At 41.6% G+C, this 19,022-nt stretch overlaps 1 protein-coding gene across 1 annotated transcript; it reads left to right on the top strand.

The window, feature by feature from the left end:
• The first annotated feature begins 12,576 nt into the window (after nt 1-12,576).
• haus8 (HAUS augmin like complex subunit 8) lies at nt 12,577-18,880 on the top strand. The gene is made up of 10 exons (XM_039810518.1): nt 12,577-12,709; nt 13,140-13,204; nt 13,830-13,891; nt 14,149-14,275; nt 15,977-16,078; nt 16,162-16,265; nt 16,942-17,100; nt 17,520-17,661; nt 18,169-18,310; nt 18,537-18,880. The coding sequence occupies exons 1-10, from the start codon at nt 12,645-12,647 to the stop codon at nt 18,661-18,663; spliced, it is 1,095 nt and encodes a 364-aa protein (XP_039666452.1). The 5' UTR covers nt 12,577-12,644; the 3' UTR covers nt 18,664-18,880.
• The last annotated feature ends 142 nt before the right edge of the window (nt 18,881-19,022 follow it).

Here is a 19,022-nt window from a genome sequence, read left to right as displayed (position 1 = left end):
TAAGCCCAGCTAGCTACTCACAGCCAGTGGCTAACAGCTTCAGACAGGCGTGGGAGCGGGGCTGTATCCAAGCAGGATCTGCCCCCAGAGCTGCCAGGTCAGGCAGGACAAACAGGGGCTCAGGCCAGGAAACGGGCCCTCTGCCTCGGGGCCTGCGGCCTCTTGCTAATCCCCTCTCCTCCTAAACCCACTCCACCACCCCACCAGAGCCTCCCAATACCTCTCTGCACCTCTACGCTCCCTATACACTTGTCACAGACACTGTACATCCATGTACCACTTTTTTTTTTATATATATATACAGTAAACACCTTGCTACAATGAATTCAAAATAGCTGATATTGTCGTCATCATCATTAACCATGATGATGCTGCTGACCTGTGACATTGGCAACAACATTATCCAAATCTTATGTATTGGCAGCTCTCAACTTTTTTGGAGGGATTGGTTGGAAAAGAGAATTGTCACACTGGGGGATCTGTATCTCGGGGGCATATTGAAATCCATTGAGGATGTGGTACAGCAATTTGGAATCCCTAAGTCTCAATTTTTAAGATATTTGCAAATTCGCCATCTGTTAGTTGGATCCAGCTTTTCAGCCTGAATGCACCAGAATGTTTAGATAAGGTGTTGTCGAAATATGGAAAAGGTCATTCTGGGTGTTGTTCAATGCTTATGCAGAACCTGGGCGATGGAGCCTGGTCAGCCCTCAAAAAGACATGGGAAAGGGATCTGAGTATTACACTGGAGGAGTGGGACAGAATCTGTAGGAATACTAAAACTATGTCACGCGATATGAGGGTGCGCCTCATCCAGTTTAAGATTATGCATCGCTTCTATTGGACTCCCTCCAGATTGTTTAGACTTGGTTTGAAAGACACACCAAATTGTTGGAAATGTGAGACAGAGGATGCCAATTACTTCATGTGCTATGGTCCTGCGATAAGGTCCAGGAATTTTGGACTGGGATACGTGATAACCTATGTCGGATTGCAAGGACCCAGGTTCCATTCAGCCCAAGATTATTTGTTCTAGGAGATGGATTAATCTTAAACGGAATAGATAGGCACATAAGAAGCTGGGTCCAAACTAGTTTGAAGTGCTCATATTATGCTCATTTTCAGGTTCATAATTGTATTTTCAAAAAACACCATATTTTTGTTGTACTGTACGTTGCTGCAGCTCCTCTTTTCACCCTGTGTGTTGAGCTCTCTGTTTTAGCTACAGAGTGAGGCATCTCACTTCTGTTCAATCTTTGTTGGGAGACGCAGATGCGCAGTAGCTAGGTAAGGACTACTAGCCATTAAGAAGCAGTGTACAAGGGCGTGCCATGCTAGCAGCTAGGCGAGCATTATAACGTGTGTTACAAAGTGACAAACGTTTGTCACGGAAGTAAAGGCTGGACTACAATAGAGCTGTTTGGAGCAGTTTGTGAACAATGTTTTCTCTTGGAGATGTTAAGTCTATTTGGGGTGGACCTTGGGCTTTTTCACTTTGTAAACTTATAACATGCACAAAAAAGATAAATAACACAATAAAGGAAAGGGGAAAAGTCAAAAAGCATAATATGAGCACTTTAAGAGGATAGAGGAATGAATGGGTGCCATCAATTCAAGTGGGCCTGTAAGATGTTAGGGTGGTGGCGTTTGAAAATATGTCACACAAAAAGCTTTGTGCTGGGGAGAGACGTGTATGATGGGCTCATGGTGTTGTCATTTATACATATGTCATTTATACATATGTTGTCATTTATACATAAGGTTTATGGCTTATTGTCTATTTTGTTATTATTTTGTTGTATGGTTTTGGTTACTGTGTCATTTTGTTTTCTTGGGTTTTGTCTAGGTGTGTGGTGATGACGAAGGGTGGGGGGATATGTTCGTGTTGCAAATTGTATGTATTGTGTGTGTTTAAATAAAAATAAAAATTGTTAATCTAAAAAAACCAAAAAGGCACATTTTATCCTTTTTATACATATTTCAACTTAGCAATTAGCTCAGGCTTGCTGTCACACCAGCCATTGAAGACATTGGTAACCCAAACAACAAACTTATAGTATTTCTAAGTTATTAGTGAGTTAGAACTGTGTTTTGTAAAGCCAAGGCAGGTTTCCTCCTTCACTTTGAAGTAAACATTTAATTTCCACTTCTATGAGAGATTTAAACCCATTACTGTAGTGCTGTAAATGTGTATGTGTCAAAATGTCCCTGAAAACATTAAAAAAAGACCAAACAACTATTGTGTTTGTGACAGAGGCTAATCATAGAATTTGTGTGTTTCCATAAATGCAGAATGAGTTAAATACAGGTGTATTTGAAGTCACAATTGTAGGGATGAGCGGTCCCCAATTTCCAGTCAGCTGTACACCAGAAGTCTCTGGTGGTCTCAGATGTTAGTTGGTCTGGAGGTTCTCTTCCTCTTTTTGATGAAATCCAGAGAAATATGGAGGGACAGGTCACAGGCAGAGTTGCTGAGTAAACACTTGGTATCCATTCATTCGCAAAGTGGCTCCAGGGGATGGGGAGGAGGGGGGGCATGAGAAAAAGAGGGGGAATAAAAGAGTGAGAGACAAAAAGAGGGAGACAGAAAGAGAGAGAGAGAGAGAAACAGATGAGAGAGTGCAACCTTTTTCTTGCTCAAGCTCATCAAGTACGGGCCAGGGCTCCTGAAAATGCAGGGATTACCAGGGTACTGGGGCTGTACTGGCCTGGGCCGCATCTGCTCACTCCTGCACTGCACGCTACAATGCCCTGCTAAAGCACTGCAAATGGTTCACACACACACACACACACACACACACACACACACACACACACACACACACACACACACACACACACACACACACACACACACACACACACACACACACACACACACACACACACACACACACACACACACACACACACACACACAGCCAGTCATGCTTGCTGTGTGGTGCTCATCTGTCATTCGCAAAAATTCACATAGATGCTTAACACATGAAGTTATATATCAAACACATACAATATCTCTAATTTAATTGTGTGTTTTAAAAGTGCGTGTCTTTGCCTGAGTTTTACATTTAGAGGAACAGGCTCCACAAAATTCAATTTCTCCTGTAATTGCACATTTATTGGGGAGCATAGCCTACACCTTTGACCTGTAATGATGTGATTGAAGATACACTGCATTATCTTCAAGTTTCTGCCTGAATAAACACCCCACTGCCCCCAAGACACATGTAGGAAATCCGCCAGCCTCCAGCACTGCAGCTCAGGGATGCTGCAAGGTTTATCCACAAGAGTAAACACCAAGCTGAGGTCAAATTCTGTGAAGATAAGCACTGCAATTAAACAATTAGGAAGTGAGCGACACGTGGATGAGGTGGAAAACAAGGCTTTGTCATTTCATGGAGTCTGCAGTGTTGCTTTGAGAGCATGCTTTTCATCATTACAAAACTGCAGATTACATTTTGGTAAAATCATTTGTCAGTTAAGTTCAAAGATACAGCCAAGAGCCTGTTAACTTAGACAGAGAGCAGAGGGAAATAGCTAGCCTGGCTCTGTCCAAAGGATTTAGAAATAAAATCCGCCAACTAGCACTTCTAAATCTCACTAATTTAAAGATCCCATATTATGCGATACGCATTGTCAGGTTTATACTTGTATTTTGGTTTTCTGCTAGAACATGTTTACATGCTTTAAAGGTCCAATATGTAATATATTTACTGTAATAAATCCAAAAATGACGCCAATGCGTCATCAGATATTAAGGAAACATGCTAAGTTGAAATACTATCTTTTCTGACAGCCATGAAAGCAGCAAACAAACAAATGGGATCAACGGAGATAGACTACCGACCTAAATAAACCCTGGCATGTTTCTAACAGTTGCGTGACCAGAGAAGTAACAAACCCCGAGTAAATATTGGAGATGTATTTGAAAGATGGAGACAGCTTAGAGCCCAAGGATGCAGAGTAGGCTAATTTCCTTCTGAACAGGTAAACATTAGCTTGAGGCTAATTTATCATGGCTACTAGGGATGGGTATTTTATGTCATTTCAACATTCGTATACTCACATTAAATTATATACCCGAGTACCCGAGTTAGTTAGTCTCAAAAACAATTGAGACACAGCCAGTAAAGTGATCCCAACTGGTCCTGGCTAATGCCGCCTAACTGCTAGCTAACGTTACCGGGGGACCAGGCAAGCAGGCCACAGCTGTTTACAACGTGTAGCCTGTTGCAGTGTGTTAAGCGATTGTTGCCGTAATTCTAAGCCGATAAAGTGTGTTCAGTCGGGTGGCGAGGACGGCAAGGTAGCTAACGTTAGTATTATTTTTAGCGGTTCCCACCGTAAATCTAAACCAAGGAAGTGTGCCTGTCCGTCGGGTGGAGAGGACGGCGAGGTTGTGGTGTTTTTAGCGGTTCCTGCCATAATACTAGGCCGAGGAAGTGTGTCTGTCAGTTGGGTGGAGAGGACGGCGAGGTTGTGGTGTTTTTAGCGGTTCCTACAATAATTCTAAGGCGAAAAAGTGTGTCTGTCAGTTGGGTAACATACAGAGCTCTGCTTGAGCACAGGATTTTATGACTGTCAATATAGCCAGCATCTAACGTTAGCTACTTGCTGTGCTGTAAAGTAATGTCTGGCTATGTGAGACAAGCATCTAGCAACATTGTTGTAGATGCTGCGGTCTGAGCCTGGCAACCAACGTGAACTTCTAGTCTGGGGAGAAGGGGGCGAGGGAGACGACTCTCTCCAGTATTTTGAATTTGTACTGCAGTAACTATTTTAAACACTAGCTGTCAGTGTTACATATTGCACCTTTAATGTTAAAAAACACATTATTTTTCTCAAACTAAACTGAATAAACCTGTATTTTTTATTTGTCCTCCTTCTGAAACGTTTTAGCAACTGTTTATTTAAGAATCCCTCTCGAAAAAGCCCAGTCTGCTCTGATTGGTCAGCGTTTCCTGCAGTTTTAGATGTTTACCCCTTTTTCCAATCCTTATGCTTTGATAAGCTAAGTGTCTCCTTGCCCCAGCTTCATATTGAATGGACAGACATGAATGAAGAAAAGTCCATCTTCTTATCTAACTCTTAGCCACAAAGCAAATATGCCTACTTTCCAAAAATATCTAACTTTTACGATTAAATACAAAGTTAATGCAAAAATGTGAATAGACACACATTTTTAGGCCAGGGAAAGTTAATGTCCTGATTGGCACACTGTGCGTCATTCTCCTATCCAAGCAAATTCAAATATTTTAACTCCTCATCAAACTCACACGGGTATATGTGACGCGAATTTACGCGGCCGGTGTGAACACAACATTACACACTAACTTAACAGCATTGATAAGTGTTGATTTTCAGTGAGAATAGTTGTTTGTGCATTCATGTCAAGCTTCTGTAGCTATCATTAAAACATATCCAACGTGATACACCCAAAGTGTTTGATTTGTAGATTTTAAAAGGGACAAAATGACCAGCAGATCCGCCTGGATAGTGTGAAGGTAAGAAGTAAACACTGTCCTAATGCTCCACTGCTTACCATGGTTAGCCAACAGAGAGGAGCTTAACCACTTAATACTTGGAGCCCTTGACTGACTGGTTGGGTCCTTCCTTAGCTTCTTTCTACAACAAGGGCCACCAAGGCAAAAGCAAACAGTGGAAATCATACACCCGTCTGCTCAGGAGAGCTGAGGTAGCCAATACTAAGGTTCTTAAATTCAATGCTTGAATGCTGACTAAATCAATACATACAGTATATCCCACAAGCAAAAGCACTATAATCTGATTTAGTGTGTTAGCGTGTGACTTCAGATGTCTAACTGAATGCTGCAAATACGGACTTTGGCGAAATTGGTTTTACTGTATGAGGCACTGTGTATTTGAGGCATTCCTGGAAGCCTATGTGGACCAGACTGGCAGACTGAGTAGTGATGAGTAACAGCTTACTGCAAAGGGAAGACGGGCTGGTGTGTGGGCTGCATGGGTGGGTTGTCTCTGTGTGTGTAATCATGTGTACATACATGTGTTAGGAGAGCTGACAACAACTTTCCTTTCACTTCATTCAGAATATGAATTAAGCTGTTTCATCTTGCATTTGCATCGCCCTAAAAATTTCTTCAAGTAGCAAAGCAGAGTATCAGTGAGGTCACAGTGACACACACAAACCCTTCATTAGACGTCAGAGTTTCGGAGCAGAGAGAACGGCAAAAGAGGTGGGCTTAGAAAAGAGACAAGGACTTTCATTCAGCGACTCCATGCGTCCTCACGGTGCTGTCTTTCAACGTGCACTTCTCACTCTTTTAGCTCCTCAGCCTTGGACTGAATCTTGTCCTTCACTCAGGAGAAAAGTAATAGAAAAAACACTTTACCAGTAAAACTTTTATATTATTTAATCACAAGTTTTACTGAAGACCAAAGACCAAAAGACTCCATATACTGCACCTATCACCATAATCAACGGCACTTGTTTTCCACCTCAGAAGCAGCTATTGGTCCTGGCATTGCTTGGTGGTGAGAGATGGACAGCCAGCATGCAGACACACAGCCTCGAGGCTTTATTACACTGAGAGAGAGAACGAGAGACAGAGACAGAGACAGAGACAGAGACAAGAGAGAGAGAGAGAGAGAGAGAGAGAGAGAGAGAGAGGAGAGCAATGATAAGACCCGGCCTTTACACAGACTGAAAAAGTAGGACAGACACACACACACACACACACAAATACAGGCATGTATTTGTGAGATATTTGTTTTAGTGCCAAGCCCAAATGTTCAACCTTTATCGTTAAAATTAATTAAAGCAGAAAGGTCAGAATAAAACTAGTTTCAATACCTGGATGTAATCCAGAACGCACACTTTATACAAATCTAATTCAACTACTGTTTAAAAATAATATCTAAAATACTATAATGTGATACTACTATATGATACAGAGTGAAATTCCCATAAAGCCAATATTTAACTCATTGCAAAATTGCCTACATTTTTTAAGTTTTGGATGACCTCCTACAAGCCAACAGTATTCTTTCTCTCTTTACCCCTGGTGGTTTATCCATCCATGTCTGTGAATGTGAATTAGTAAAGAAGTTGCTGGCCAGTGTTTACCGCCCTGTCCCACACCCACTCTCCTCACATTGTCCTTCCTGTTGTCCAAGACCAGCTCAAGACAGGTGGGATCAACACCCATTATGTTCTCTAAGACTTGTGCGCACAAAACAACCAGTAAACTGCAGGTAAGAGAGCTTGCTAAAGCACACACACACACACACACACACACACACACACACACACACACACACACACACACACACACACACACACACACTCACACTCCACCACACACACACACACACACACACACACACGGGATGAAGAAGCACACATGCAAGCAGATGCGCGTGTTATAATCAGCAAATAGCAACAACAAATAAAAAAAGATTTAAGTTTGCATGTTCTCTTGTGTGACTATGTGGATTACCTCTGGGTGCTCCAGTGTAATGTGTTTCACAGATGATGCAACTTAGGTGAACTAGATGCATCTCTGTTATCCCTGTGATGGTCTGGTTACATGTTCAGTGTTTACACAGCCATCCAGTGTTGGCTGGGATTGGCTACACCCAACTCATGACACAGACAAGGGAATAAATGGTAAACAATATAAATAGATACATAAATATATATATATTGATTTTCAGTCACTGCACAAAAGAGAGACATTATCTTTGTAATCTGTACAGACTGAAAGTATATTTAACTTGAAAGGATTGTCACTGAATGTGTGTTTACACTGACAGCGAATGCAGACCCTTACACCCATCTAGTGGTTACTAAAACAACTGTAGTTTTTGACGTCCCCTGCTGCCAATGTCAATGCAGATGCTGCATTCTTTCTCCAGCAGATGATTTTGATTGGTGCCTCTAAAGAGTCTGTACATAATAATATGAACACCTTTACAAATTAATGCAATCATCCAGTATACATCAATCAGGAAGGAACATGCATTTGTGGGATGATCAGCAGCACTGAGTATGTGGGTTGCGCCCATGAAAAATTTGCCAAATCTTCTCTGCCATTGCCAAACAGGTTATTTTGCTGTTGCAATTGACACTTGTTTTGAGCTTCTGGTACCCCCAGTTACCTGTTAGTATGGGCCCTACTACTACAGGACGATATGGCTGACGGCTCTCTCACAAACAATCCGGAACAGACTGCACGTAGCCAATCTCCGGTCTCATAGGGCTGCCAGGAGTCCTGCCATGACTGCCCTTCACCATCAGGCCCGTTTGCGCTGGTGTCGGCAACACGTGCACTGGAACCTGAACATGTGGAGGAACGTTATGTTCAGTGATGAGTCCAGATTCTGCCTACGGCATTGGAGGAAATCTCAATGCAGAGAGATATAGAGATGAGATTCTACAACCAGTGGCAATCCCATATCTCCACAGTCTGGGACCAAACTCTATCCTCCAAGATGACAACGCTCGCCCCCACAGAGCGGGGTTTATCAGAGACTACATCTAGAATGTGGGAGTGGAGAGGATGAAATGGCCTGCCAGCAGTCCTGACCCCAACCCCATTGAACATTTGTGGGATCAGCTTGGGCGTGCTCAGTGTTGTATAAAGTACTAGAAAGCAATACTTGAGTAAAAGTACAAGTATCGTACTAGAAAAAGACTTCGGTAGAAGTGAAAGTTACCTTTTAGAATATTACTTAAGTAAAAGTCTTAAAGTATCTGATATATACTGTACTTAAGTATCAAAAGTAAAAGTAAAAGTTGTTTTTTTTAAAAGCAAGCGGTTAGAACTTTTATTGTGGCTTTCTTATAGTAAAGCATAAAGCATATTCAGGGACTTTTCAGGCACAATTCTCTTAAGTTCAAAGAACAAACAGCATATGTTTAGAGCTGACATCAATGTACAGAAACATTTCTTGCAACACGGGTGTAAGACGTTATCTTCACCACTACCCTGTTCACCGAGTTCACCACTATTGTTGGGGTGGTCGCGGGGGCTCAACATAAAAAATCCCCACTGGCCCCGGGCAGTATGGATCAGAGTTTTGCTGGCCCCTTCTACATTTTACGTGGCCCTGAAAGAAATATCATAGGTGTGATTGGAAAAGGACATAAAAGCAGGAAAAAAGCTAGCCACTGCCACTGGATGTTGTGCCATTAGCAGCAAAGCTAGACCAGGGGTCATCAACTACATTCAAATAAAGAAAATAAAATTATACCTAATACGCATCATCTTGTCATCTTGATATTTTCACTTTCTTACTAAATTAATGCTATATTTTTTACATTAGTAACCAAACCCCTAAAAACATGAAAAATCCATAATGATAACTAGATAGGCTACTTAACTAGAAAATGATCTCAGATTAGTCCTGTATGCCTAATTTGAAATAAGACGATTATGTTGCTAAATAATACAACTGGCATCATCATCAACAATGAAGAACGCGTCATTCACGTGCATATTAAGTAGCCACGTGTATTTGTTTTGGTCTTAAAGTACATCCATAGGTTTACCGCTCCAGCGAGAGGATGGCTCGTTTAGAAATCAGCTACGTTTACAATAGTTTGTCCAAAGTTCAAGATTGGTTGCAAATTAAGACAAACAGTTAGACTACAAACTACATCTTTCATTTTAGCTCGTTTGTAAAGTCGCTGTTTGCAGAGTAGAGCTGTGTTTGCACAGCGCGGTGGACGAGAGTGGACAGCGCAGACTAAGATATGGGTTTCTACGTGTTTCTGCCTGTAGAACAGGTAGGTGGGTTATTGATAAGTATTGACTCTTTAATCATGAAGGTTTTATTGTAGGATACCTACTTACAGTAACGAGTGTAGCGTTAGTTCATCTGCGCCATCGGCGGAAAATAATCCTCGGTAACGTTTCAAGTCAGTAGGCTACATGCAGGGCTGGACTGGGACAAAAAATTGGCCCTGGCATTTTTGGCCCAGGCGGCCCACACCCACCGTGCTTGGTCAGACACATTCCCTGCAGACAGTCCTCTTAAAATATGCGTGCATTCTATGATATGAGTTGCCTAGTGTTCTGCGTTCATGTGATCATTTTGGATCCTTCAAGAGGGGTCTAAAGACTTATCTGTTGATTTTACACTTAAATAATGAATTCATTCTTAGAGTTATGATTTGTATATTTATGGTATTTTTATTATTTGTTATTGATATTTGATATTGTATTGCCATTATTGTTATATTACTATTTTGCTTAATACTACAACCATAACCCTTCCCAAAAGCTACAATAAAGCTGAGAGTAGTACAGTAGGCCTATATGCCCTGGAAAAGAGCACCAATACAAGAGAAGCTAACTAAGCCATTCAAGGAACACTGATGCTTGTATCAACACTGATTTTATAGATCACACAGACTTTCCAGCTACCCAACAGGCTAACCGCTAGCATTTTCAATGTAAGCTTAAACAGTTAGGTTACCTGACAACCACTAACTTGAATGTTACTGCCAAACTGCTTGTTATCGTTATGATGTGAGAAAACAACACACACCACACACACACACACACACACACACACACACACACACACACACACACACACACACACACACACACACACACACACACACACACACACACAAACACACAGTTCCTGTTAATTTGCCTACACCTTACCACGTCGTCATCTACTCTCTCTTCCATCTTTTCCTCACTGGCACACCCATGGCCCTGTCATGGTCAATCTCCCTCCTCCTCCTCGGCTTCTTCATGTCACGTCATGATGCTGTTTCTGCTTCTCTGTATAGGGCAGCCCCTCTCTTACCTCCTCGACTTCAGGTATTGCTGTTGATGTTGAAGCAGCTACTGCTGTAGTAGCTGCTTCAACATGTCAGAAATGTTGGCACATTTTGAGGAATCCGCCTGTAGATTTTTAATCTTTTTCTCCTGTAATTTCTCTGCACCTCCCTTGCACTTTAGTGTTCGTTTGTCCATATTAACGTGGATGCTAAACTTCCAGCATAACTATTTTACAGCTCGTGTCTCACGGCTGGGAGGCGTGGCCATAGTGGGAATCATAAATTTGCGGCCCAGAGTGGGGAAGGGGGGTTCCTAGATTTGATTGGGTCAGGCCAGTGCCAATAAAGAAAATTAACCAATGGGCCGCTGTGAGTTCTTTATGGGCTGGCCTGGCCATAAAATAAAAAAAGGCCTATTTATATCGGCGATTCGGCCCAAAAGTGCGTCGGCCCACCGGGAAAATGCCCGGTATGCCAGATGGCCAGTCCAGCCCTGGCTACATGTGCTGCGTGAAGTAACGCACACACCAGTGACTGTGGCTGCAACCAGCCCGACATACGTTTTTACTGGCCCCGGGCCATCGGGCCATCGCTTATGTCGAGCCTGGTGGTCTACGACAACGGGAGGTCCTCCAGTAGGTGCTCCAGTAGGTGCTCATGCTTCCATGGCGGTTTGCAACAAACAAGCGCTGAAATAGAGCGCGCGGTGTGTGCGCGCGTCGCGTGCAATCTAGGAGCAGTGATTCGCCAAAAGTCCCTTATTGCAGTTGCACACATTTCTTCTAATTTTATTTTTTAGTAACGAGTAACGAAGATGCTTAGTGGAAATATAACGGAGTAAAAGTATACATTTTATCTAGGAAATGTAGTGGAGTAAAAGTGAAAGTTGACATAAATTTAAATAGCGAAGTAAAGTACAGATACGTGAAATTTCTACTTAAGTACAGTAACGAAGTATTTGTACTCCGTCACATTACAACACTGGGCGTGCTGTTCGTGCCAGAGTGACCAACACAACCACGTTGGCTGACTTGCGACAAATGCTGGTTGAAGAATGGGATGCCATCCCACAGCAGTGTGTGACCAGGCTGGTGACCAGCATGACGAGGAGGTGCCAGGCTGTTGAGGTTGTGTATGGTTCTTCCACACGCTACTGAGGAGTTTAGGAGCTGGACAGCCCTGGGGACAAAGGTCACCTTCCTCCTCTGGGTCTTACAGCCTTAACAGCAAAGTCTGCGCCTTGAAGGGAGCCACTCAAACATTAAAAACATGACATGTGATGGATCACGAAGGATCTTACAGGCAGTCTTCAGGGTCTGCTGTTCACATAGGGTGGACAGATCTCTCAAGGGGTGTCCAATAATTCTGGAACAGACTTTAACAGTTCGATGTAAATGATTCCTGTTTTGAAGACTAATGGAATAAAACCAACAAGTGAAGGAAAATGTCATCACACTTTTGATAAATGAATAGTAGAATGTGATTAGGATGTCCTCACTTACATCAAATGATCTTAGTTTCCTGAGCAGGTACTGCCGCTGTGTGCATGTTCCTTACCAATGGGGCACAATTTGAAAGGTAACAGTTGGACCGTTGGAAACAGGCTTTCCAACGGTATAAGATGTATTGCCAAAAGCATTGTTACCACAGAGAAATAATCTACCAAACACAAATTTCCTTACTTTTTGTGCTAAGTTTATATAACTCATGTACAGCAGGTGGCGGTATGCACCTACAAGTTGTTAAATCCGCTATTAATCAAGAGAAGAAAAGATAAATAAACGTAAGAAGCGGAACAAACGTAAATATTCTTGTTTCTGCCGGTTAACAAAACTGGTGCACAGGCGGTTTACTTCAAAACATCATGGCGTCGAAAAGAACATCAACAGTGCCAAGTAGTTTTAAAACTGCTTCCACCGACGCTAAAAGGTAATTTTCGTCGTATTGTTTCCTTTCTTTTAAGCGAGTTTCATGTAATTCGCACATGTGTGGCCAGTTACATTTTAGGATAATGTAATGTAGAAAAGACCCAGTCAGGCTAAACTGTTTTAGTTAACGCTAACACCCTATAGTTAAATTCTTCTATTTACCAGAAACTTCACCTTTTCACACCGCTGAACCAGGCATATGGCTAATAAGTAGGCTATACAAGATAATACATGATGTACACGCCTTTATGTTCTTCTGAATTGTAACAATAGAGTGACTGTAAGCTAACATTATACGTTAGCTTAGCAGGTTTTGCTCGCTTTCTAAATTAAAAGAGTCAAGTTTTATTTTGTAATTTTTGCTCTCATTTTTTATTTTTTTATTTTTTACATTATTTAATTTGCTACTAAAACTGCTACTTTGTTTTTAGCTCGAAAAGTGGGGGCAATGCTAATAAAGCGAGCATCGGTGGAACTGGGAAGAAAAGTGTTAAATGTAAGTATTCGCATATGTTCACATAAGTTAGTTAACGTTCAAACAAACGTTCGTTTGAGTAACTAGTAATGCTGTCGCTTATCAGACAACATGACCTATATAGCTTAGTTAGGCTCATGTCAACAAATTCCCATAAAGTCTAAAGTATCTTCAAAAGTTCCTCTACAAGGATTATCTTATGGACCTTTTTCACAGCAGACATTTTGACTTGTCATAGTAGGAAAAGCACAGCTGAAATTGATAACCTTAACGATGGCTCAGTTCCATCAAGTGTCCCAGTAAGCTATTTCAGTGAGTCAGCATGCACAATACCAGGGCCTCTCCTAAGTGGAATGCATTAATGGTTTTGAATACACCTGTGCTGTTCCTACTATGACATGTCAACATGTCTGCTGTGTTAAAGGTCTATAGTGACACGCCAACCTAAAATCAGCTTGAATTATGTTGATTATAATATCCCATTCATGAGAAGTCACAGCAGAGAACATATAAACGTTTAAACCATTTCTGTATCAATCCTTTTCTGTCCACCATATCAATATGTTCCAAAATTGCTTAACTAAGTTAACTAAGCTTAATCAATTTATAAATTTTTCATTGTTAATGTGTTTTCATCAATCTTTAGCAAGTGGGACTGTTGTCAAGTCTCGCTATATGCAGTCTGCTGAGAAATCATCTCTTTCAAAGGTAGTGCTATTTTTTCATTTAATTTTTTATAACGTTTTATTTCAGTTTTCGTGTAATGTGTGTTTCACTCATGGTAATCCAACTGTTAAGGTAGTTTTACTTAGTATATGGACCTAAACTGCCAATGTTCTGTGGCATTTTTAAATGATTGGTTAAATTCTGCCTCCCTTGTCTCTATGCAGTTCAGTTGTCTGCCTGTCGTCACACTTTTGATGTTACCCATTTGTATCTCATTGCACCCCTATAACCATTTACAGAGTAACTCACTGACAAATGAGTCTATTGCTGTGCCACTGAGGCCTTCCTCACCTAAACCCAGTGGTGTCAAACCGAGAGTGGGCACTCCACCCAGACGCTCACTGGCCCCACAGGCTCTACCAACATGTAAGTACTTCCTATGGTGATAACTGTCAACGTGTATTCACACAGTTGTTCGTGAGAACTACATTTCTCATGTTGTTAATGTGAAATTTTTAATCAAAATCTTGTGGTGAAACCTGGCAGTGCAAAGACCTTTTTTTTTTTTTAATGTATTTCTCCCCGAGTTCTGATTGAGTCTGTAACATAACATTGTCTAAATTCAATTTTATTTATAGTATCAAATCATAACATAGGTTATCTCGAGACACTTTACAGATAGAGTAGGTCTAGACCACACTCTATAATTTACAAAGCCCCAACAATTACAATAAGTCCCTCAAGAGCAAGCAGTGCAACAGTGGCGAGGAAAAACTCCCTCTTGGGAAGAAACCTTGGACAGAACCAGGCTCTTGGTAGGCGGTGTCTGACGAGCCGGTTGGAGGTGTGATGAACAGTGGCAATAGTAGTCACATTAATAATGGAACAGTGACTTCAATGGTAGTTGTAGTAGTTCATGTCATATCAGGGCGCTGCAGGGCGTTACAGGATGTAGCGTGGCCCAGCAGAGCATGGATGGATGTAGCGGGAAGCTGCAGGGTTCCGCCGGAAGCAGCAGGGTTCAGCAGGACGCAGCATGACATTGCAGGGCACCGCTGAGCTCAGCAGGGAGTGCAGCAGGACCACGGCGACAGCTGGAACCAGGATCTTGGTGCCAACGTTCTCCAAGGAAATACGCTGGGGGAAAAAACATAAGGACTCCGGGGAGTAAACTCCCCAGAAGCTAGGATTAGTAACAAGCATTTCTGGGACGGGATACACACAAATAGTAATAGTAATAGTAATAGAAAGGGCGAGGAGAGAGCAGCTCAGTGTGTCAAAGGAAGGAAGTCCCCCGGCAGTCTAGAACTATAACAGCGTAACTATAACAGCGTAACTAAGAGAGACAGGTCATAAGGAGAGGTAGCTTTTTCGGGCTCCCCCTGCCGGATCGGGCTTGCCTGGCCTGCCTCCCTCTACTTTATGTATTATTAATCTAACAATTATGAAGAGAAGCAGGTGGGCCAGTTAAGTGAACACTGCAACTCCTCACTCCCTAACTATAAGCTTTATCAAATAGAAGAGTTTTAAGTTCATTCTTGAAAGCGATTACAGTTTCTGCCCCCCGAACCCAGATCGGGAGATGGTTCCATAGGAGAGGAGCCTGATAACTGAAGGCTCTGGCTCCCATTCTACTTTTAGAGACTCTAGGTACCACCAGTAACTCTGCATTCTGGGAGCGCAGTGCTCTAGTGGGACAATAGGGTATTAGGAGCTCTTCTAGATATGATGGTGCTAGACCATTTAGAGCTTTGTAGGTCAAGAGAAGGATTTTAAACTCAATCCTGGATTCAACAGGAAGCCAGTGCAGAGAAGCTAATACAGGTGAAATATGATCTCTTCTCTTAGTTCTTGTGAGAACACGCGCTGCAGCATTCTGGATCAGCTGGAGAGTCTTAAGGGACTTATTTGAGCACCCTGACAGTAGGGAATTACAATAGTCCAGCCTGGACGTAACAAATGCATGGACTAGTTTTTCAGCGTCGTTTTGAGACAGGATATTCCTAATTTTGGCAATGTTACGAAGATGAAAAAAGGCTGTTCTTGAGGTTTGTTTTAGAGAGTTTGTTTTAAATGAGAACTATATGTAACTTTTGCATATGTCCATTCATGTTCTCTTCCCTACAGCAATGATGTCAAATGAAACTGCACTTGGGAAAAGTATTCTGCAGTCCACTTTCTCAGATGGACACTGCTTTCGACCAAATTTTGATATTTCAGTAATTAAAGGTAAACTGATTTAAGCTCTTAAAATGCTGAAAGTTATTTATAAAAGAGTATTGTGTAACTGTGTTTTCATCTATCTCTCCAAGAAAAAACAATAATTGAAAATGTAGTAGAGCCCGAAAGAAATCCAGAGATTGAGAAGAGGGATATTGAGATGCAAACATTCCTACTGGCCTACCTCACAGCTAAGGTCAGTAAGTCTAAACATATGTGTATCTGATATGCTAAAAGGTGCTTCCAATGCATCTGCTTTGTTAAATCATGTTTACAATGACATTCATATTATGCTTTTTCCCTTTCCTTTGTGTTATATATCTTTTGTTGCATGTTATAGGTTTACAAAGTGAAAAAGCCCAAAGTCCACCCGAAAGGGACTTACCATCTCCAACAGAAAACACTGTTCACAAACTGCTCCAAACAGCTCGATTGTAGTCCAGCCTTGTCTTGTAACGGACGTTATAATGCTCGCCTAGCTGCTAGCATGGTACTCCTTCATACTCTAGCAGTACTAGCTAGCAGTACTTACTGTGCATGTGCGACTCCCAACAAAGATGGTACAGAAGTGAGATGCCTCACTCTGTAGCTAAAACGGAGTGCTCAACACACAGAGGAGCTGCAGCAATGTGCAGTACAACAAAATATAGTGTTTTCTGAAAAGTAAAACACATAAACCTATTCTGGTACAACATCTAAATACAATTATGAACCTGAAAATGAGCATAATATGAGCACTTTAAATAAATAAAACGCGATCATCTTTAGTAGCTTTGTGGGACTTGTCCACTGTGTTCTGTGGGGAATAGACATCTTGTCCGAGTCCCATGCCATGACTGATCTGGCTTTATCTCTTTGTTGTTTGACTTAAGATGGAGAGCAATACTGCGAAGCTCAAGGCTGAGGCAGAGGCAAGGATCATGCAGGAGATGGAGGAAGAAGAGGCGTTGCATAATGAGGTCCAGGAGAAGAAATGTCAGTACCTCCTCATGGAGAAGGACCGCCTAGTGAATGAGCTGCTGGATTTACAGGTCAGGAAATCCCCTCCTTTTTGTAATTTACCTTTTTTTTTTTGATATGTGATTGGTCATAAAAAATATTTATTGCATGTTGAAATAGCCAAGTGAAAGAAGAACATGCTTCTGTGTCATTGCTCACGATTGTAGACATGTACATTTCACCTCCTTGTCAAGCAGCAGCAAACTTATATTTAAAATGGTATTCATCACTGGAGACACTTTGCTACTCTTGCATACTCATACTCCATTGAGGCTTGTTGGATTACCTTTGTGCTGATTGATATTAAGGTACAATCAAAACAGCTGGTGAATAGCTGGTTAAAATGTTTGTAAACATTTTATTTTAAAATGTAAAATAAAATGTGTGCATTGAGATAAAGCTGGTTTGAGTAAACGATTCTCATCCGACTAATGTCATTATTTTCCATCAGATTGCTGCTCTGACTCCCTTGGCAGAAACTGCCAAGCAGTTCACAAAGGACTACAAATCTTTCGCCACAGCTGTTGACACCACCCGACATGAGCTGCCTGTCAAGAACTTCTACATTGATGGGGACAGAAAGGAATTTCTAGGTTGTTGTTGTTACTATGTTTAAAAGTTATTAAAAATGTTGCACAAGTGGCCTGGTTGGCTCAGTTGGTAGAGCAGGCGCACATATACATCTGGACTGTGACGATTTCCTGCATGTCTTCCCCCCTCCCCCACCCCCCCTCTCCTTTCTCACCTAGCTGTCCTGTCCATTAAAGGCGGAAATGCCCCAAAAAATAATCTTGTTAACCATAAATGAATTTGTTTAATACTCAAAAACTCGGCTAATCTGCTTCATCAGGACTGTGTGTATGTTTTCATCAGATTGTCCCTGGCAACATGTTACCAGATATTGGTGTGCTGTAGGGCAGTTTTTCAGGGTATTCACAAAAGAAAATTAATTTTAAACGATGTGTTTCTTTGAATCATTTTATGTAACCTTACGTGCGTGTGTGTTCTCCTGTAAATGCCACATGAAATGGGTTTTATGTATTTTGCAGGAACTTAAGATAAATGTTCTAATCGGATCCACCTGTATCTGCCCATTATAGATAAAGCTGGGACTAGCCTGAAGGAGAGTGAGAAGTTGCTAATGGAGTGCACAGAGGGAGATCATAAGGACAACAGCACCTGTCTAGAGTGCCTTCGGGACATGAAAACAACATCAAAGAACATCAGCCAGGAGCTGTCAGGGTAGGCACATACAGTATATAGAGAACTTGTCTTTTTGAACCTTGTGATGCTGGTGAATACATTTTTATTCCCCTCTTGTTCCTTCCTGGAGGATTTTGACATTGAGATGGTTACTTTACTTTTTAAAGAATTGAATCCTGGCACACATTCAGTAGCACCTAAAAATGCATCCTTACTTTGACCATGCTGACGTTTACTCAAACATTGGTGTTTTCCATTTTCCTAGTGCGTTTTCAGAGCTGCTGGAGCTGTCATCATTGGCCTGCCGCCACACGGTCCATGTACAGCAGGCCAAGGAGGAAGAACAGCTTGGCACTGCAAGAATCCATGAGCTCTACTGCCCCAAACAGTGAAGAATACCACACCGCATGGGATATGCAGTATCCTCGTTTCCCCCAGTTTACATATATATGCACCATTTATGTCTTGTTATGTATACTGTCTGATTTCTTTGCAGCTGTGTTATGATAGCTTGTAAATGCTGTATTATATCTTGTAAATGTTGAATACTACTTTTATAGATGGAACATTGTTAATTAACACAATAAAAATATAAATTGAACAAAGAAATGGGTATTCCAGTTTAATGTGTTAAATACAGCTGCAAAAGTAATATCTAAACCTGAATAGTGTCTTGCTTCTGGAGGGAAAACGTATGTAAGAGTTATACGAGTTTAGGCTTACAATTGAATCTAACACGAGAGGCACAAAC

Source organism: Perca fluviatilis, chromosome 9, assembly GCF_010015445.1.
Source record: "Perca fluviatilis chromosome 9, GENO_Pfluv_1.0, whole genome shotgun sequence".
NCBI classification, from domain to species: domain Eukaryota; kingdom Metazoa; phylum Chordata; class Actinopteri; order Perciformes; family Percidae; genus Perca; species Perca fluviatilis.
Note: the sequence above shows the minus strand (reverse complement) of the source record. Positions and strands in the feature narration are given on the sequence as shown.

Coding starts and splice junctions, on each gene's coding strand:
- haus8 (XM_039810518.1), top strand. CDS start 12,645: ATGGCGTCGAAAAGAACATCAACAGTGCCAAGTAGTTTTAAAACTGCT. Junction 16,266..16,941: donor TGGCCTACCTCACAGCTAAG/GTCAGTAAGTCT, acceptor GTTTGACTTAAG/ATGGAGAGCAATACTGCGAA. Junction 17,662..18,168: donor GGACAGAAAGGAATTTCTAG/GTTGTTGTTGTT, acceptor TGCCCATTATAG/ATAAAGCTGGGACTAGCCTG.